The sequence below is a fragment of the Pseudochaenichthys georgianus genome, chromosome 7 (assembly GCF_902827115.2).
Source record: "Pseudochaenichthys georgianus chromosome 7, fPseGeo1.2, whole genome shotgun sequence".
In the NCBI taxonomy this organism is placed as follows: domain Eukaryota; kingdom Metazoa; phylum Chordata; class Actinopteri; order Perciformes; family Channichthyidae; genus Pseudochaenichthys; species Pseudochaenichthys georgianus.
Genome location: NC_047509.1, coordinates 35,155,092 through 35,175,253, shown reverse-complemented (window position 1 = coordinate 35,175,253; position 20,162 = coordinate 35,155,092). Strand labels below are relative to the sequence as shown.

The 20,162-nt window shown below is 44.4% G+C and overlaps 1 protein-coding gene across 8 annotated transcripts in view; it reads left to right on the top strand.

Annotated features, from left to right (window-relative positions):
• tns2a (tensin 2a) overlaps nucleotides 1-19,923 on the top strand; it is an 87,552-nt gene extending 67,629 nt beyond the window's left edge. For 4 of the 8 annotated variants that reach the window (XM_034087828.1, XM_034087823.1, XM_034087822.1 and 1 more), the window contains 17 exons: nucleotides 819-931; nucleotides 4,802-4,862; nucleotides 5,310-5,385; nucleotides 7,085-7,214; nucleotides 7,896-7,961; nucleotides 8,105-8,221; nucleotides 8,708-10,279; nucleotides 10,543-10,708; nucleotides 11,634-12,832; nucleotides 13,332-13,463; nucleotides 13,630-13,725; nucleotides 14,227-14,304; nucleotides 14,427-14,504; nucleotides 14,583-14,751; nucleotides 16,571-16,639; nucleotides 16,929-16,958; nucleotides 17,797-19,923. In XM_034087828.1, the coding sequence (XP_033943719.1) occupies nucleotides 819-931; nucleotides 4,802-4,862; nucleotides 5,310-5,385; nucleotides 7,085-7,214; nucleotides 7,896-7,961; nucleotides 8,105-8,221; nucleotides 8,708-10,279; nucleotides 10,543-10,708; nucleotides 11,634-12,832; nucleotides 13,332-13,463; nucleotides 13,630-13,725; nucleotides 14,227-14,304; nucleotides 14,427-14,504; nucleotides 14,583-14,751; nucleotides 16,571-16,639; nucleotides 16,929-16,958; nucleotides 17,797-17,935 (4,291 nt within the window). In that variant the 3' untranslated portion in view covers nucleotides 17,936-19,923. The remainder of the gene's footprint in view (nucleotides 1-818; nucleotides 932-4,801; nucleotides 4,863-5,309; nucleotides 5,386-7,084; nucleotides 7,215-7,895; nucleotides 7,962-8,104; nucleotides 8,222-8,707; nucleotides 10,280-10,542; nucleotides 10,709-11,633; nucleotides 12,833-13,331; nucleotides 13,464-13,629; nucleotides 13,726-14,226; nucleotides 14,305-14,426; nucleotides 14,505-14,582; nucleotides 14,752-16,570; nucleotides 16,640-16,928; nucleotides 16,959-17,796) is intronic. The other 4 variants (XM_034087829.1, XM_034087826.1, XM_034087825.1 and 1 more) reach the window with 2 other exon arrangements.
• Nucleotides 19,924-20,162: the final 239 nt, after the last annotated feature.

The following is a 20,162-nucleotide window of genomic DNA, read 5'->3' as shown; positions in this document are numbered from 1 at the left end:
TTCCAAGTCGTACATTTAGTAGAAAAACACTTGGATATTCTCAACAACAAACTCATCGCTCCATCATTTGTTTGTCATCAACAGTGACAGTGTACAAATAATAATAATACTAATAATAATACATTTTATTTTTAGGCGCCTTTCATGACACCCAAGGACACCGTACAATTTAAAAATAAAAAATAAATTAAAAAAATAACTAAATACAAAATAAATAAAATAAAAGCTAAGAGGCAACAGAACAAGATAAAAACACAAACAGGAAATCATGGAGGAGACAGTCAAGTGGACACAAATGAAACATATAATGGGGAGCACTACAGTGAGTAAGCAGATTTGAACAGGTGGGTTTTTAATTGTGATTAAAATATCTCCAATTGTGTCTGATTTCTATGTTCCTTATCTATTATTTTAGGATCAAACATAACAATACGTTTACATTCGCAAAGATAATAGTCAAGGGAATAGTTTTAACATTTTGGAGAATATGCATATTCTCTTTCTTTGTGATTTATATGAGAAAATCAACGACTGATTGATATCTATATTTTCATTTAACTTTGAGCAAGCGATAAAGCATATATCCCAAAGTCGAAGGTGAAATGTGACACTAACAAGAATGGTTTTGTACTGACGGGATTGCATCAAATATTTCGACTCGGCTGTCCTCCTCCTCCTCTGAAGATAGCTCGGTTGGCGCTCTATCTAAGGACAGCATCGTCTGCATCCTTCTCCTCTCTTTGAAAGATGCTTGTCCGTGATCTCCATCTGTTAGGTTCATCTCTTGTTTGTATCTCACAACGATCTGTCTCTTTCAGATACATCTATTACTTTGGGGGCCTTCTGTCGGGGGCCATCAAGATGAACAGCAGCCCTCTCTTCCTGCACCAGGTGCTCATCCCGTCACTCCCCAACTTCCAGGGGGAAGGAGGTGAGCTCTTCATCTATTCGCCAAATCACCAAATAAATACAGCGTCCTTTCTCTTATTTGACCCTCCATTTTGTATTGATATCCAATTCAGCCTACTTCAATATTTCTACTCATCGTGCTATGTTTTAATGACAACTATGATTATGAAATAGTCCTGTTACATACAGAATAACTATACCTTTGTATGAAAGTAATACATGATAAAAAAAAAAGAGGAAATGGTTAGAACTGACGTAAGTACATTTACAAACTGTGATTGGACTTTATTTATATAGCAATCATATTTGAGGAGACTTGTAATACTTGTGTGGATGGATTTAATGGTTACAAATCCAGAGATAAAAAAAACCTTTTATTACCAAGGTGTTTCTCTTGTTCTCCCATGCTCTTATCACTCTCTATTTAGCCATGTATGTCTTTCATTGGTGATCCTTCCCAAGTATCAGCCAGAACCACAAAATACAGTATAACATCAAATGCATTATCCAAACACACATCACCTCCTGCTTCCTTTAAACTGAATACCAATCTGCCTGTAAAAATGTAAATGTCTGCCTGTATGATTTAGTCATATATAGTGGCATTAAAAAACAACTTAATTGTCACCTATTATGCAAAATCCAATTGTTCATGTGTCCCCTCTGTGTTGAGAGATTCTGAAAGTTTCAGATCCATTCATATAAAAACCTGTCTGAAAATTAGCTAATTAGATTCTGGCCATTTTGTGATGTCACAAAGTGTTTTGGGTTGTGTAACCATTAGCCAATAACAAACCAAGGTAGCACCGCCCACCTCATCACCTGAATCTCCTCCTAGAGCACCAATGGGTGCGTTTCACTTCTCTTATTTTCATTTACTCGCTCCTCGGTCTCGGTATCACCGGAAGTTGATTTGTCTGCGCCATCTTGAGTAGCGTCCCAGTGGCCTTATTTGTGCCGGAGGAGCGAGGAGTGATAATGGAGGAGCGATAATCGAGGAACTCGATTCATCCTCCGGTGAAATCCTCAGACACTCGCCCCGCCCCCTTACTGTGTATCGCTCACTGATTGGACGATGCAGCGCATGCACTGATCTGGCTGCTGTCAGACGATCAGCTGTGCGGTGTCATCCCAAACGGACGTCGCTTCACGTGACGCTCCGGAGGAAAGGACGTCCCATTGCTCTTAAAACTCATTTCCCTGCCTCTCGTGGTTTCCTTGCGTCTCTCCATGCTTCCCTGGTGGGAGGGACTAAACGCAGGGAAACGACGCAAGTGAGGGACGCAAGGAATCCATTTTTTTTTTATTATTATCTTTTTATTTTTCATTCCTTACAGGTTAACAAACAGACATATATGTAGACAAATAAAAGACAAAAGACATCACAACAGGGCTATTTATCCCTTGCTCACAGGCAAGAGCTCTTTAACAGTCATTAAGCAATCCTCCTTTTTTTTTTTAAGCTAAACAAAATCTGGCCTTGTGGGCCTCACCAGGTCACGCCATCCCTTCCACCTCTTCTCAAATGTTCCACTCTGTAGTCTCAGTGCATATGTCAACTTTTCCATTATATATATCTGATGAATCACGTCCATTCACTCTCTCTCCGTCGGGACCTCTTGGCTCATCCACTTCCTCGTTATAGATTTTTTGGTTGCCACCCTTAAAATGTTAAATATGTACTTATTGTCGTTATCCATTATATCTAAGTCTACTTTCCCCAGGTACATTACTTCAAATTTCAGTGGTACTTTTGCATTAAGCATTTGTACCATATAATTGTGGGCCTGAGTCCAAAGAGGGATTATGGTTGGACATTCCCAGAACAGGTGAAAGTGGTTGGCATTCAGTCCGCCCCAGTTTCCCTATACTGTTTTTGAGCAGGCGTGATGAAGAACCTGACGTGTTCTTCCATTCAAACTCCCTCCAGGTCTGGGAATTGGTTGTTTTCCATTGTTGTTTACATATTCGTCCCCATTCTTCTGTCGTAATAGTAACATTTGCTTCTCGCTCCCACTTTTCCTTGATGTAGGATGTATCTGTCAATTTCGAGTTCTGTAAACCATTATATATTTTTGCTACACTGTTCCGAATTGTATGCATCTACAAATACCCTCAACACGCCTTGTTCTATGATTTTTACATGTACTTTTGTGATTTTCTGGTTCAAATAATGCCGTATTTGGAGATACCTGTAGAAATCATGCTTTTCCAGTCCATATTTTAATTTGAGCTTTTCAAAGCATTCTATAGTCCCCTTGGTATACAATGTGTAGTGAAATGTGAGTCCCTTCTGCTTCCATCCCTCAAATCCCCCCTCTACTCTATTTGGGATAAAGTCTGAGTCATGTGCGCACCACCTCAACAACAAGGCCGCCTCTTTTAAGTATTTTACCTTTAACATTTCGTTCCATATCTGTAGTGGCAACCTGATGCCAGTCAAGTTACCATCTCCAATCAAAGCCTGCAACGGTACTCCTTCAACCAAGTCACTCTCTATGTCCTTCCATGTTGCATTGTAGTCGGGGTTGCACCAGCACACTAAGGGTCTTAATTGAGCTGCATTGTAGTAGTCTTTGAGGCAGGGGAGAGCCATGCCCCCTTTCTCTTTCGCTAGTTTTGTGTTTTGAGTCTGATTCTGGGCCTTTTCCCCTGCCACACAAATCTAGAGATCATTCTGTCCCACTCTATGAATTGTTTCTCAGTGACTGCTACAGGAAGTGTCTGGAAGAGATACGGGAGCCTTGGTAGGACATTCATTTTCACAGAGTCTATTCTAGAGCTTAGGCCCAACAGGTTCCACCTTGCTATGTCTGCTTTAATTCTTGAAATCAAAGGCTTGTAGTTAGTTTCTGACAGCTTTTCCAGATCTCTTGGAATATCTACTCCTAGGTACCTCATGAAATCCGAATCCCATGTAATGTTGTATTTGTCCCTTGTTTCTTGAGAGGGGTTATAATTGAATGTGAGGGCCTGTGTTTTTTTAACATTTAATTTATAACCTGATAATGAGCCATATGACTCCAGACTCTTCATCCGCTCAGGGAAAGATTGCTCTGGTTGGGTCAGATATATCAGGACGTCGTCTGCAAATAAGGATATTTTCTGTTCGCCTCCTGCCATGTCCACTCCTTTAATGTCGTTATTCTGTCTTTTCCACTGGCTTAGTGGTTCTATGAAAATGGCAAAAAGCAATGAGCTCACCGGGCAACACCTTATATAAAAATGTCCACAAGGAATCCATTTAGCCGAAGTGAAACGCACCCATTGTGTTTTTTTCTTTTAAACCAATCACTTCTCAGAGGGTCGCGACCAGCAGCATCTCATTAGCATTTAAACCTATGGCATAGAATCAGCACTTTTGGAACAGGGCTGAAACAGAGGGGTTTATGGGATGCTACAATGATCTGTTTGTTTTGTATTACGAGCCAAACACTTCAGAGACATGTTTTTTATATATCTGAGACCTATAATATATTAATAATAATAATAATAACTGAGATTTCTATAGCGCCTTTCAAGGGACCCAAGGTCGCTTATTATATTGTTGAAAAATAGTGTAATAGGGGACCTTTAATAGAAAAGGCCAATCTTCTTTCAGGTCACTTTTGCTTTTCAGTTCACACCAAGTCATCAGTATTACACTGGGACAGTTTGCTAACCAGTACAACTCCTTATCTAACCTGAGGAGTACCCTCGATGCTCCCCAGCCTGTTTGTTTGTCTAGGTGCTCCTCTGAGAGGTTTCCCCGCTGACTGCAGAACTCACATGCAGCCTCCACCCACACACACTCCTCTGTTTATCTGTAATCTGATGATACATTCCAGACACAATCCTCTATCTGCATGTTGATAATGCTCACTATGTCTGAATATCTCTCCCCCTCCTCCAGGTTACTTCCCCTTCCTGAAGATCTACCAGTCCATGCAGCTGGTCTACACTTCTGGCATATAGTGAGTCACATGGCTGATATATAATCATGTGTTGGTCCTAATGAGCTTACATTGAAACACCGTCACAGAATCATTGAAGAGATAGATGTGAGGAAATTACACAAAGGGCCTTTTTCTTCTTCTATCCAGTTTTTAACTCAATGACTCATCTCAAGTTATGAATATAGCCATTGTCAATCAATTATTTGAATAGCAGTCAATGACATGATGCTAACAAAATAAATCCGTTTTTCGGAGTTGGGTGACATACTGCATCTGTTTGCGTTCTTTGTATTTCGGAGATATTTAACCTGTGTGTGTGTGTGTGTGTGTGTGTGTGTGTGTGTGTGTGTGTGTGTGTGTGTGTGTGTGTGTGTGTGTGTGTGTGTGTGTGTGTGTGTGTGTGTGTGTGTGTGTGTGTGTGTGTGTGTGTGTGTGTGTGTGTGTGTGTGTGTGTGGTGTCTACAGTGACCTTCAGGGGACCGGAGGCAGGCGTCTCTGTGTGACCATCGAACCTGCGCTGCTGCTAAAGGGCGACATCATGGTGAGTACACAAAGAAAATAAAAAACATTTTAACTAGGGCTGTCAAACGATCAAAGTTTTTAATCAGATTAATCACAGCTTAAAAATTCATTAATCATGATTAATCACCATTCGAACTATGTCCAAAATATGCCATTTATTTATGTATATTGTTGTGGGACTGGAAAGATAAATGAAAGAAGGCGGATATATCCATTTCACATACAGTATCTATGTTTATTATAAAAAAATTCTGTGTGTCAAAATGAAAGACAACCCACACACCTATCAATCATCAAACCGTGGGGTCTTAATTCATTACGTGTTGATTTATATCAACGGGGGAGTACTTCAGGAAAGTCGACGGAGGGGGGGGGGGGGCGCTAGTGTAGTACTTGTGACCACAGAGTGTGAACGTTGTGATCAGCTGTTTTAGCGCAGTTCTCCAGTGAAGAGGGGAGTCTCCCTCCGCAGCCTGTTGGCGTAGTTTTGGCACAATTCCGTTGTACAGACCGACGTTAACAGCAGCCCTGTCTGTGCACACGGAGACCGACTCTGTCGTCCGGTGATCTAACCGCCTTCTGGAAAAGCTTCACAAGTACGTCGGTACGCAAATGCGCTTTGTGACACAAGTGACGGTACGCATTTCAGATTACGCACATAACCTGGTACCAGTTATGTGCACCCCTGTACTACAGCAAAAGTATTCTCCGTCGGGACTTCCTGCAACAACACGACGCCGTTATCTTGATTCTGATTGGCCAGAAGACGTTATCAAAGACGTTCTATTGAGAAGTCGATGTGACAAAAGTTTTCAAAACCGTGGCTACTGAAATCAATCTTACTAACTGCTGTCTGTGAAATTTACTCCGCGTGAGTTGGCAGACTTTATTTTGCTTACTTTAACATCCTTTTTCATGGTGGGGCTAAGCCATTTCTTGGTATGGGTGTAGCCTACCCCAGCCATACCCTGGCGCTGCCACTGGTGGCACGTATGGGGCGGGCCATTCTGCACATGCGTTAAATGCGTTAAATATTTTAACGCAATTAATTCAAAACATTTATTACCGCCGTTAACGCGATAATTTTGACAGCACTAGATTAAATACATAAAATGATATATTTTCTTATGCCATATGCAATTGTAGACTGTAACCAAGTAACTTGTGCTTTCCTTCAGTATTTCCAGAATCCATTTCTTTACTCCACACATTTCTTCTTGATAACCTGAGTCAGTTTGTAGATTCCAAATTAATAATACAAAATATAATGACAAATGATGTATGATGTATTATTTTAGAAAAGCTTTATTGATCCCTTGTTTCATTGAAAAAAAATCTCACCGGTTATATGGTAAAACCAATAATTATAATATAATAACATATTATACAGCATCCTGCATTACTTTTTATATTTGGAAAGCTAAGGCTTTTGTAATATTACTCATAAGGTATTGAATGCAGGGCTTGTATCAGAGTATTTCTGCACTAGTATCACTACTTTCACTTGAGTAAAATATCTAAATACCTCGAACACCACTGGCCAAATCTCCTCTCTGCAATACAAATTTGTTTTGTTAACAAGGCATCACAATTTGTCCTTTTTGTGCATCCAGTAATTTTCAAAGTGTAGGTGTCAATCAGTTTGGAACACTTACCCCGTCAGTATCCCACATGCATTCTGAGCTTCGTCCCTCCTCCCTCTCCGCCGCCCCCTGCAGGTCAAATGCTACCACAGGCGAGTCCAGAGCGCAGACAGAGACACGGTGTTCAGGCTGCAGTTCCACACCTGCACCATCCACGGCTCCCAGCTGTGGTTTGGCAAAGGGGAGCTGGACGAAGCTTGTGTTGGTGAGTTTCTATGGATGGATATTATATGGAGCATTTTCTAATCCTGGACCCATTTGAATATATACTGCAGTTTTAGAATCCGAGTGCCACCTAGTCCCATTATATTGGTATCAAGGCGGACATCTTTATGCTTAATATCGCTTAATAAAATGCTTCATGAACAGTCTGCAACTCACTTTAAAGGTTCTAGATTGAAAAATATTACTACATGTAACAGGAAAAATATCTTTTTTTTTTTTTAAAGGTGTACTGTACCTTTAAATCGACTGGGGGCACAACTTGTCAATTGTTGCAGGAAAATCATCATTGTCATAATGTTTAGAAATGTTTGTTGTGGGAATGTCTTCACAGTGGTTTGCTTCCTAAAATGGCCCCATTACTGTGGCTGAATAAATCCTTTAATAGTAGTAGCTTAATCCCCATACTGGACACTATTACAGCTCCCTGGAGGTGAGCATATAGAGAGTGAGTTGTACTGTGTGCAGGGAGGGAGTGTCTCCAAATATCCCTCAGAGACTGTAAAGGAGGCCCATTGAGCACTGCTCTGTGGATTAGGGCTACAATAATAATGCTCATTTCCTCTTGTAAATGACATCCATTCCAATCCATTTCAGTAGATAAAGCTTTAGAAAAATATACATGAACACACTGTTGTTTTGTATTTCCTTTTCTTCAACCCAGATGAGCGTTTTCCCTCTGATGCCACAGTCGAGTTTGTCTTCTCTTCTGGACCTGAGAAAATCAAAGGTTGGTTCACTCTTCTCCTTATTACCTTTTCTAGATTTAAAGTTCACTTCCTATATTTCCAAGGTGTCAAAGACAATATCATGTAAATGCTCAATCGGACTATACAAATGCAAATGAATGGAAATTGGACATGTCTTTCCCAGGTCGTGAGTACCATAAGAACGACCCGGCAGTCACTGTCGACTACAACACTGCTGACCCATTGGTCCGCTGGGATTCCTATGAGAACTTCAACGAGCGATACCAGGACAGCCTGGAAGGTAACAGACTAATTCATCTCTTAGTAGCCAACTTCAGCCTTATTTCAAGCATTACTAATAAGGAATAGTTCAAAGTAAGTTAGTAACAGACTTCTAGTAGATCTCAAGTAGAAACTAGTTGGGCACTCAGAAAGTGCAGATATTTGCCAAGCCAAAAATGTCTATTTCGCAAAAAACGATAGTAAAAACTAATTAGTATTCCCCCAGTCTCCAAAATGAAATGGATTCTTCTTTGGCCCATGCTAAACTCTTCCAAAAAGTTTAATTTAGTCGGCCCAGTCGTTTTTCCACATTTTAATCCCTCCAACAAACAGCACAACAATTGGGTGGGGGTTAATGAAAGGACAGCCAAACCCTAAGAAAAAACCAAACATCAGACATCATTACATTGACGTTTCAGTTACAAGTGACAGACACATTTCTCTCTTTATGTGTAGCCAATGCAATCTCTTAGTTTGAGAGCTGTTCTGTCTGTCTCTCCTTCAGTAGACATTGCCCACACCAGAGGTCCTGTAGATGGCAGTCTGTACGCCCAGATAAAGAAGCGTCGAGGTCCCGGCTCTGGTTCTCTCTCCTCAACCAATGGCAGCAGCCCGGCGGGGGGCTTTGAAGAGGATAGGTCAGATCGTCTCATCGCTCAAGGTTCTGACTCCGCCCTCTCATCCCATTCCCACCATTTGCACCAATCATCCGTCCATCCTGAGCGCAAGGAGGAGCCTGTTCGCCCGCTGCCCCCAACCAGACAGGAAAGATTGGAGCTTGAACGTCTTCTGGGAGGGATAGAGGGGAACCGGGATGGAGAGCGAGAGACCGCCATCTTGGATGATGGAGATTCTTTGCCGTCTGAGAGAACGGGCACGCTGAGGCTCAACCGGTCGTGTTCTTGCCGCGACGGTTACCGGTCCCAGCGCTGTGCGGAACCTGGGTGTGACCGCACCCTCCTCATGCCTAATGGTTACTGCCTGGATCGCGCTCCCGGCACCAACGGGCACCACAGGGCGACTCCTTCTGCCAGCCCCAACCCGGCTGCTCCTCCGTCCCACATGGATCTGTGCCAGCACTACAGCCCCCATCCCCACCAGACCCTCCCACCCCCAGATCTGGTGTGGGACCGCCAGGCTGGCCCACCGCACTACATGCACCGCTCCTGCTCGGAGACTCCCCCGTCTCGACACATCTGCCCTTACCCATCGCCAGACCTCACCCCTCACTCTCACAACCACCCGCTCCATCACCCTCTGTCTGCCCCGGGACTTCTCTGCTGTCGGGAAGACGACTACACTCCCTATCATCCCCCTCCTCCACCTCACAGCCTCCACCATGCCCACCCCCACCACCCCAAACCCTCCACCAGCCCGACCTACCATGACATAATGTTAATTGACGGTATGTCGCCCCCTGGATGCCCTTGCAGAGACTGCGGCATCAGGAGAGAAGACTCAGCGGCCTATCACAGCTTGAGGCTGGACCAAGGGGAAGGCTTCCACTGGGACAGAGAGGCGGAGCTTCAGCAAAGGGAGGTGGGGCTTAGGAGAGCCAGGGAGGCAGAGATACCCAGAGGGTCAGAGCTCCACTGGGAGAGGGATCCTGGGCTGAGACGAGGCAGAGAGTTGTCCCTCCACTGGGAGAGGGACAGGGAGGCGGAGCTTCTGTGGGAGAGGGACAGAGAGGCCGAATATTGGCACAGGAGGGCCACCGTAGCGTCCTATGGTCCGCAGGGTCACGATCTCCCAGCCTTCACGTTTGACCCCTTGCCATCGGGTCACCCTGCTTATCCAGAAGCGTCGAGGTCCAACGCTCACTCCCACCTGGACCTGAAGTACAGCAGCAGTAGCAGCGGTTACCAAACGCCCCGCCAGGTGTGCCCCTGCTCCCCATACCAGCCCTCGCCGTCTGAAAGCAGGGGCTACGCCTCGGGGTACCAGTCCGAGTCCACGTCCCCGCTGCCCCCGGCCTCCTCCATGACAGGGCCCTGCAGCCATAGCAACGGGCAAGCAGAGCATAACCACCACCACCATCCGGACTCACAGCAGTCATACGGCTCTGACTCACACACTGGTGAGTCACTGTGAAACTGAGACCTTCAGACTTGTGTTTTCCCATAACAGAGTGTATAAATGATCCACAATCAACAACAGCCTGCACTGAATCATTTACGCTAAACTAGACAGATGCCATACACTTAACTCACACATTGTCTCCATCTGCCACCAAAGCAAACATTGGCAATAAAGAATATCTTAAAACCCCAAATATACAAATAATGTGTGTACTGACTTTACGTTTTTATAAATATGTTCTATCGTTCCCTTCCTTTTCAGACGGCCTTCGTAGTTCCGGGGAAAGTGTGGGCTGGAGAGATCACATTACCCACGGTTCCTTTAAGAGGGTCCACAGAGACAACCACGCACCATGCTCCACGCCGTCTGACATGTCTGGACCGCCCACTCCTGTACACACCAGCAGCCCGCTACGCACACAGGAGAGGTATTCAACGCTCACTCTTTCACGTAGAGCAGGGGTGTCAAACTCAAGGCCCGGGGGCCAAATCCGGCCCGCGACTTCATTTTATGTGGCCCCACAAGAGCTTGCAAAGATTATAATACGTTTATTATACGGTTACATGCCACTTTACAGAAGCAGGTTGCCCATAAACTACATGTCCCACAATGCATCTCGTTTTGTGACATGCACACTGAAGACACTTGCAATTATTTGCCCTGGACTTCTGCTTTCAGACGTAGTTAATTAGGAAGTTATTACCCTATCCAATAATAATCCAATTCAGAGGCAATAATGTAATATAATACATTATTTTATATATATTATACATTTATATATGTATATTTATATAGTTACAACTGGCCCTTTGAGTGCAACGATAATGCTAATGTGGCCCGCGATGAAATTGAGTTTGACACCCCTGACTTAGAGGGAAAGTCGTGTCAGTTTGAGTGATCCTCACTGTCAGGGAAAGGGAACGTTTGGATGGTCTGAAGTACTTAAAGATGTCCATCATAGTCTTGTTGTCCAATGTCTTCTGTTGGCAATACACTGACTCCATCTTAAACACAGCCTGGTATCTGCTTTAAATAAGACACCTTGTTATCATGACTTGGCCCGCATTCTTTCTTTAGATTTTGATGAGACTTTATTCACACCTGGAAGAGATCTGATCACAATGAGAGCCAGACCACCTTCAGAAGGCTGATCTGGCTGATCCCATTCCTCACATTCTTTCACCATCAGGTGTATATTATCCAACAACGATATCCAGATACAAGTTGCAGGTTACGGCAAGATGAACATGGGGTATTGATAAGAATAAAGATTCAATAAAGGATGTCAAATAAGAACTTTTAGAAACATTGGTGATTACTGTGATAGTAATTCTCTTGTGTGTCCATTGAAGCCCCAGTCCAGGAGGAAGAGAGTACGAGATCCGGACCACAGACATCCTCAGCAGTGACTACGAGGCCCCCCAGCCCCAGGAGGGACACCATCGTGCGGATATCATCGCCCAAGAATCCCTGGAAAGCCAAAGAAGCAGCACAGACCTGCCATCGCTACCGCGGACAACCAAAGACACGCAACCACACACAGCCGCACCTGTTCTACCCCAGAACCACTGCACTGCCCCCCCTGACCGCTCCCTCACTGCCCCCCAACAGCAGCACTGTAGCCCAAACACACCGTCAGCTTTGACGACGCAGAACACTTCTTCTTTTGATTCTGCAACACTGAACACATCAAACCAGGCCCTCTGCCAGGCTCCTTCATCCCCTATCCGTGCTCCGTCTGTACCGGGTACAACCCCACAACCTGGCCCCATCACAGCCCAGGCCCCCCATCCTTCAGAAGCTGCTGCTCTAGCGTCCAATGGGGAACAGACAGTGCCCCCGACTCAGAGCCAAACCCAAGGCGCCAGACAGACCTCAGCACAGGTCAATGGACCTTCTCAACCAGAAACGGAAAATCCAATGACCCCGAACACAACGCCTGCTCCTGCATCTCCTCACAAAGCTTCATCATCACCCCCACAGCCGGCCTCCAGCAGCGGGGAGGGCTCCCCAATCTCTGACACCCCAGTTCCGGGCTTTGCCACGTTGGGTAGGAGGTTGATGTTGAGTGGGTCAGACCCCCATCATCCGAACCACATCCAGCACGGACCCCAACACCACCACTACCCAGGCATGGAGCACAGCACTGCCGGACACTCCTCTGCACTGGGCACCAACAAGAGGCCCTGCTACTCAGCTCACCCCCCTCAGCTCTATCCATCCTCCTACTCCAACTATTCCACCATCTCCATCCCGCTGCCTCACCCCCAGCCACCTCTGCCAGAGAAGCGCCACCTCCCGGTCCAGCCAGGTTCCCCCAACGACAGCGTGGGAACTCTGAGGACAGCTGGAGGACACGTGACTCCCTCCAACGGCAGCACCGCCCAGCATCAGCACCATGTCACATTCTCTCCCACCGTGGGGGAGATCGCAGCCCCAGCAGGCAAAAATGATGCAGCGGCGTCGGTGGAGAACGAGAACAGGGTCAGTGTGAAGTTTGTCCAGGACAGTTCCAAGTTCTGGTACAAAGCTGGCATCTCCAGAGAGCAAGGTAGGTCTGAGAAGCTGCTTAATTATGACTAAAGGTTTTGTTTGTACGGACACTCTTCGAGTGAGAATCCATTTTCAAAATCAGATTTGTGTGATTTTTTTAATTTAAACCTGTTACGCAGATGGGGAACATACTGTAGGTTAATTTAGTTTCTAATTCAAATTAAAAAGTGAAAACTGAATCTTGTTGTATGTCCTAGCCTAAGTGAATGAACGTGTCCTAAAAGTGGCAGATTAAAATACATTTCTGGCCAAAACATGACAGTAATTATACATGACTTACTAACTAATAAATATATTACTTATATATTTAGAACCAAATTTGAAGAAAATGCAAATTCTTTAAGCACTATTTAACTTTTTTCCACCTGCTCCAGTGTATAATAATCAGAGCCGAGAAAACCAAGCCTTTTTCTGAATTGTTTTTGCCTGCCAGGGCTTCCGTACGTTTGATCAGACACATTTCAGTAGATATATGAACATGTTGTGTTTTCTCGCAGCAATTGCAGCCCTGAAGGAGAGAGAGCCAGGAACCTTCCTGATCAGGGACAGCAACTCTTTCCAGGGGGCCTACGGCCTGGCCCTGAAGGTGGCAACACCCCCTCCCAATGCAAACAACCACAACAGCAAGGGTAAAAAGGGTTTGCGTCATTTAAAAATAAAATATTTACATTCTCTCCTCCTCTACTCTCCTCTCCACAGACTAGCCAGGCTATTTGACATTACATTTGATGTGGCAGTTGCTTTGTCCGTAAGTAGACAATAACACTTGTTTAAAGTGAATCTGTGCTGTTTCAGTGAGCGACCCTCTGGAGCAGCTGGTCAGACACTTCCTGATAGAGACGGGCCCTCGGGGAGTCAAGATTAAAGGATGTCAGAACGAGCCCTACTTCGGTATGTTTTCCTGAGCAAGCTTCAGAATGCTTTTCCTGTCTGTGTCTCATGGGAAAAGATTGAAAAGCCAATAATGGGGCATGCAGCACCCAATCATGTAATCATTTCCTGACAATGTCAACTAAATACAAAATAAAATTGCAATCAACCTGATCAATATTATATTTAGACAAAATGATGTTACGAATAAAGTAATAACATTTTCCAACATCTTTTATCCATAATGTAATGCATTCAGAAACCATATTCAATTGTATTTTTGTCAAATGGATAGAACTCTACATATTCATACATATAAGAAAATCAGTTCTAATAAGTCAGGACATAATATAACATTATTCACAGTATTACAATATTAGGTTTCATTATAGTTTTTAAAAGTGGAATTTTGAATAGGTGTTTTTTCGAAAATGATTCATATCTCAGGGGCTCTAAGGATGCTTAAGGACAGATCATTATTGACCTCTGGGGAATGTAATATAGTTGTACTGTCATCCACAGGGAGCCTGTCTGCATTGGTCTACCAACACTCCATCACGCCCATCTCCCTACCCTCCGCTCTCAAGATCCCAGACAAAGGTTTGTACTTTTTTGTAAGCAGGAACAACTTAAACAATATCTGTATCATCAATTAATCACCTGCTTATTTTGTTAGGTAATACTTTTGTATAAATCATATGGTTGCTTCTTATCCCTCTCAGATCTGATAGGAGAGGCTCCGGAGGTTCTCCCGGTGAATAACGTCAGCACGGCTGCTGACCTGCTGAAACAAGGAGCAGGTGACCCCTCTCTTCCTCTGACAGGACCCTGTGAGGTGTGTTCATGATGCTCACCTCTCTGTCTGTCCCTCCCCTCAGCCTGTAACGTCCTCTACCTGAACTCCGTGGAAACAGAGTCTCTCACCGGCCCCCAGGCCATCGCCAAGGCAACAGATGCCTCCCTGGGTCGTAACCCTCGTCCCGCTGCCACCGTGGTCCAGTTCAAAGTGACATCGCAGGGCATCACGCTGACCGACAGCCAGCGCAGGTACCAGAGTCCCTGGAGGATTACAGCTTAAACATGTGTTAGCATTGTAGCACTTCCTGACTCCCTCATCTTCAAGTCAATCATTCTTTGAAGTGTGTATTTGTATTGCCTAAATAAGGTCTGTGGTTAGACAAGCTTTCAAGATTAACTTTTTTCTACGTGGTTGGAGGGTCAGGCCGATTGTCGAACCTCAGATTGAGGAGGAACAATGCGGATTCCGTCCTGGTCGTGGAACGAAGGATCCGCTTTTTACTCTCGCAAGGATCCTGGAGGGGGCCTGGGAGTACGCTTATCCGGTCTACATGTGTTTTGTAGACTTGGAGAAGGCGTATGACCGAGTTCCCAGGGAGTTACTGTGGGAGGTGCTGCGGGAGTATGGGGTGAGGGGGTCTCTACTCAGGGCCATCCAATCTCTGTACTCCCAAAGCGAGAGCTGTGTCCGGGTCCTCGGCAGTAAGTCGGACCCATTTCCGGTGAGGGTTGGCCTCCGCCAGGGCTGCGCTTTGTCACAAATCCTGTTTGTAATATACATGGATCGGATTTCGAGGCGTAGTCGTGGGGCAGGGGGGGGTCTGCAGTTCGGTGGACTAAGGATTGCACCACTGCTTTTTGCAGATGATGTGGTTCTGATGGCTTCATCGGTCTGCGACCTTCAGCACTCACTGGATCGGTTCGCAACCGAGTGTGAAGCGGCTGGGATGAGGATCAGCACCTCCAAATGTGAGGCCATGGTTCTCAGCAGGAAACCGATGGACTGTCCTCTCCAAGTAGGGAATGAGTCCTTACCCCAAGTGAAGGAGTTCAAGTATCTCGGGGTCTTGTTCTCGAGTGAGGGATCAATGGAGCGTGAGATGGGCCGGAGAATCGGAGCAGCGGGAGCGGTACTGCAGTCGCTTTACAGCACCGCTGTGACGAAATGGGAGCTGAGCCAGAAGGCAAAGCTCTCTGTCTACCGGGCCATTTTCGTTCCTACCCTCACCTATGGTCATGAAGGATGGGTCATGACCGAAAGAACGAGATCGCGGATACAAGCGGCCGAGATGGGTTTCCTCCGCCGGGTGGCTGGTGTCTCCCTTAGAGATAAGGTGAGAAGTTCGGTCATCAGGGAGGGACTCGGAGTTGAGCCGCTCCTCCTTCGCGTCGAAAGAAGCCAGTTGAGGTGGTTCGGGCACCTAGTTAGGATGCCACCTGGGCGCCTCCCTAGGGAGGTGTTCCAGGCACGTCCAGCTGGGAAGAGACCAAGGGGTAGACCTAGGACCAGGTGGAGGGATTATATCTCTTCGCTGGCCTGGGAGCGCCTTGGGATACCCCAGTCAGAGCTGGTTGATGTCGCCAGGGAAAAGAAAGTGTGGGGCTCTCTGCTGGAACTGCTACCCCCGCGACCCGACCACGGATAAGCGGGAGAAGATGGATGGATGGAGAATGCAGAAAATAGCTTAGAGGTGTTGAAGTGAAGTCATGCGATCATCATGTAGTTGCTTAGGAGTAATGCAGTAGGAACTCTGCCCTGTTACAAACTGCATAAGACAGACTATGTATCAGGAGGACACACTTGATGTTTTTTCGGGCTCACTTACTGACTAATGTTAGTTTTTGAACCAGAACCAAGTCCAACATGTTGCCCAGAACTGACTAGGTAAGGCTTGTTCGTTGCCTTTTGCTTCTAAAAGCAGTTGATCACTTGCAGCCCCTACTGGTGGCTTCAGAGGAGTGAGGAAGTGTGTTGTTTCCACCACAAGAGGTCCTTCAGCATACCGTCAGAAATGAGAAAAGTAATATTAGGCCAAAGTGTCACATTATTGTATCTTTCTCCTTCTAGGGTTTTCTTCAGGAGACATTACCCAGTGAACAGTGTAACCTTCAGCAGCATCGACCCCAAGGACAGGAGGTAAAGACGGTTGCTATCTTTCTAGGCTCTTGGGGTTTGAACCGTAACTAACCTCAAATCTGCAGAAATCCCCACCAACAAATGTTGTGTGTGCTGCTCCCATGACCATCCACTGCGTATATTGCTGTGAGCCCTCGCATGGATCTGTACCTGTTTCTATTTATCAGTGCCTTTGTTGGCAAGCATGCAAAACAATAGGCGATGTGTGCTGAGGCTGCAGCTGCATTGGCTTGTTTAGCAGCGCTGTGTGTGTGTGTGTGTCTGAGACCGGTTTCTCTCTCTGCTTCAGGTGGACTAACTCAGAAAACAAGGCTGTTAAGTAAGTGCTCTGTTTGTATCTCATTTCTATGTAACAGGGAAATAGTACGAGTGTATGCATGTGTGTATTTTAACATGGGTGTTCAGATTCCCCCCGGAGTCTGAGCTCTGCATGGCATCAGATTGCGTGTGAGCCTTGGCAAATTCATTCCAGCAAACATGATTGAACTAAATCAAATCTTGCATCACTCCTTATTACATAATGCTGATTGGTTCATTGTAGTTGACGCTACGGAAGCCCTCAGAGGCACGTTCCATTTGAAGAGTGATCTAAAGAGTTAAAAAAAAAAAAAAAAAAGTTTTCCAGAGATTATCTTTCGTATTTATTTTTCATAGAATCTCTGAAACAGGAGGAAAACATGTTTTGCAAGAAAATAATTATTCTAAATGCCTTATTATTTACTTATTAAGATGTGAGATAAATGTTTTGTTCTAAATAGCTCAAAACCATACATTTTCTCAGTTTTCCATGAACCCTAAGAATAAGCCTCTTGTAGCCGAAACGATTATCAAACACTGAATTAATATTCCCACAAAAACTAAACTTTTTCACCTGTTTTAAAGGAAACTAAGAAAAGTAGAAAAATGAATTAACCTGGGACCAAAGGTTTCAGTCGTAAACAATTTAGATCGGACCGACAGTAGACAAGGTCACAACAAAATGAATCAAATCACACTTGTTCCTCAGGACGTCTGTATACTCCAGTGGGCTGTTACAGGGAGACTTGGAGGACTGGACACAATGTGTCTCCCTTTCACTTGTTATGTATTAATTATGATGTATTCTAAATAGGCTGTGTCTTCACACGCTTTCTCTTCCTCCACCTTTCTCCGCTCAGGGTGTTTGGTTTCGTAGCCAGGAAGCCAGGCAGTGTGGCAGAGAACGTGTGCCACCTGTTCGCAGAGATGGACCCGGAACAACCCGCCTCCGCCATCGTCAACTTCATCAACAAGGTCATGTTGTCTCAGCGCCGATAGAGGGACGGAAGAGACGGAAGCCAGAGCAGATGGACAGTGGCATGGAGATGCATGTATAAAGCTTGCTCTGCACCGTAACGACTCAGTGAGAGTGTTTTCGGAGTGTAAAGACATTTTGGAAAGGTATGCTGGGTTTTCATCACTCTGTCTGCTCCTAGAGGGCTGTTGACAATACAACACTACTTTTAATTGTTCTCATATAGTACGTTATCATTGGAGGAACTGTTGTGAATCAAACTAAGCCATGATGTAAAGTGTTACAGCTCCTCCAAGGACAAGGAGTCTTCAGAGAAAACTTCTACAACAGTGGATTTACAAGAACAAATCGAAATGTTCTGCGTCTACGAGGGGCCTGTTTCATGAAGAGAGACTGAGGGGGAATTCAGCTATCGTGGGCCATAAGGCATCATGAAGCGAACCTACTCTTACCCAGGGTAGAACACCATGGTTACCTGGTTACAGAGTTCAGAGATCCATAGTCAGACCTCTTACACACGGTATAAAGTGTACTTTTTTGTGTGGCCGAGCGCTTCAAGTTTTAAAAAACGGCTGGTAACGTCACTGTCGAAACTGGAAGAGAAGCTTGTTTTTGACTGTGTCTTTTAAATAACCATTTAGTCCCACGGTAGTAAAAGCTGCAACCTATAATATTTGGACATAAGAATGAATATATTGATCATTTGTGTAATATCACAATTACCTTTTAGACATCTTTATTTTTATAAATGTCATCAAAGGCCACATAATCTCACTTTTTCAGATGTTCTAACCGATCCAATCAGGATCAGAAACATCTGAATCTGGTAGACCAGATATTTTGGATTCTTAAACTTATCTTACACTTTTGTTCCTTAAATGTAGCTCTTCAATAGTGAGTTGTATTTAGAAATATTCATGAATTGATTCTAAGGTTCCAGGAGCTTTTTGTTGTGGTTGTGACAGCTGCATGATACCAGCTTTCCAGAGTTACCGACTACCTTTAAGTCACTTTGTGAAACAGGCCCGTGGTTGAATACAACTTGTATCATGACTGAAGGAGCTTTAAATGACACACACATCAGACTGTGGGAAGATATTACAAAGAGGACATTTCCTTGCACTGTTTTGGGGGTGAAAAGCCTGAACATGTTCACCCGTTAAGACACAGGAACTTCCTTTAAAAACAGAATATTCTGTTATAAAGTGACCAAAGCCCTGATAACGTTATTACGTTTCTATATTTTGAGATTTGCAGGTATTGACATGTATGTACCGAGCAGTTACAGCCACTCTTGCCTTCATTATAACAGCTTTAATCATAACCGACAATCACATACACTTATTACATCGGAGCGAGGAAGAGACATAACTCTCTGATGAAAGTAAACATGAATGTGAGGTTTTTCACTTTTAACGAGTGTGTGTGCGAGGTCGTGGCCTGTGTGTGTGTGCGAGGTGGTGGCATGCGTGTGTCGAGGGTATTTCGGGTAAGGTTTTCGTTAACGTCCATTTGTAAAGATATGTATGTGACATGGGGGGAAAAGCTAGATGGAGAAGGATGTAAAGTGTTCAAACGCACCGTTGCCGTGTTACCAAATTCAGAATAAAACATTAAGTTAACAAAGAGCAGGCCGGTAAACACACACAAAGCAAAGCCGTGGCCTAAAGACAGACGTACTTAACCAAAGACAAAGCACTCTTGTATTAATACGCTTTTTATCCTGCTATATTTTTGTACTTATTGCTTCTTGTGTTTTTACTCTATGCATTTATTTTAGTGTGTTGCCTTGAAACGTAGAAAAACACTACTTGTATTACAGCGATAATATATTGTGGTCTGTTTTTTCTTGTTGATCTTTATATTATGTAGTAATATATTTTCACATGCAGCTATAGGACCGTGTATGAGATATAAAAAAAGGAAACGTGTTTGTTTATAAAGGACATTATGCTATTTTGTATGCCAAAAAATGAGGTATAGATTAAACAGAAATTATGTGGTACCTAAAGTGCTCTGTGTTCAGCGTTTTTTTTTGTGTCCATGTTTGTGTCTTCCTCTCTTTCTGCCTGCAGCTAGTCTTGTATACCACTGGACTGATCCACCTAAATAACTAATTTCTACTATTCTGTTTGTGGTGTTTCACAATTTTTGAAAAACTATTTCATTGACTTTTTTAATTAAATAACTGACAGCTGAATTCTCACTCCCCTTAACCAGCCTGTGATCAGAACTGCTTCAATAGCAAAA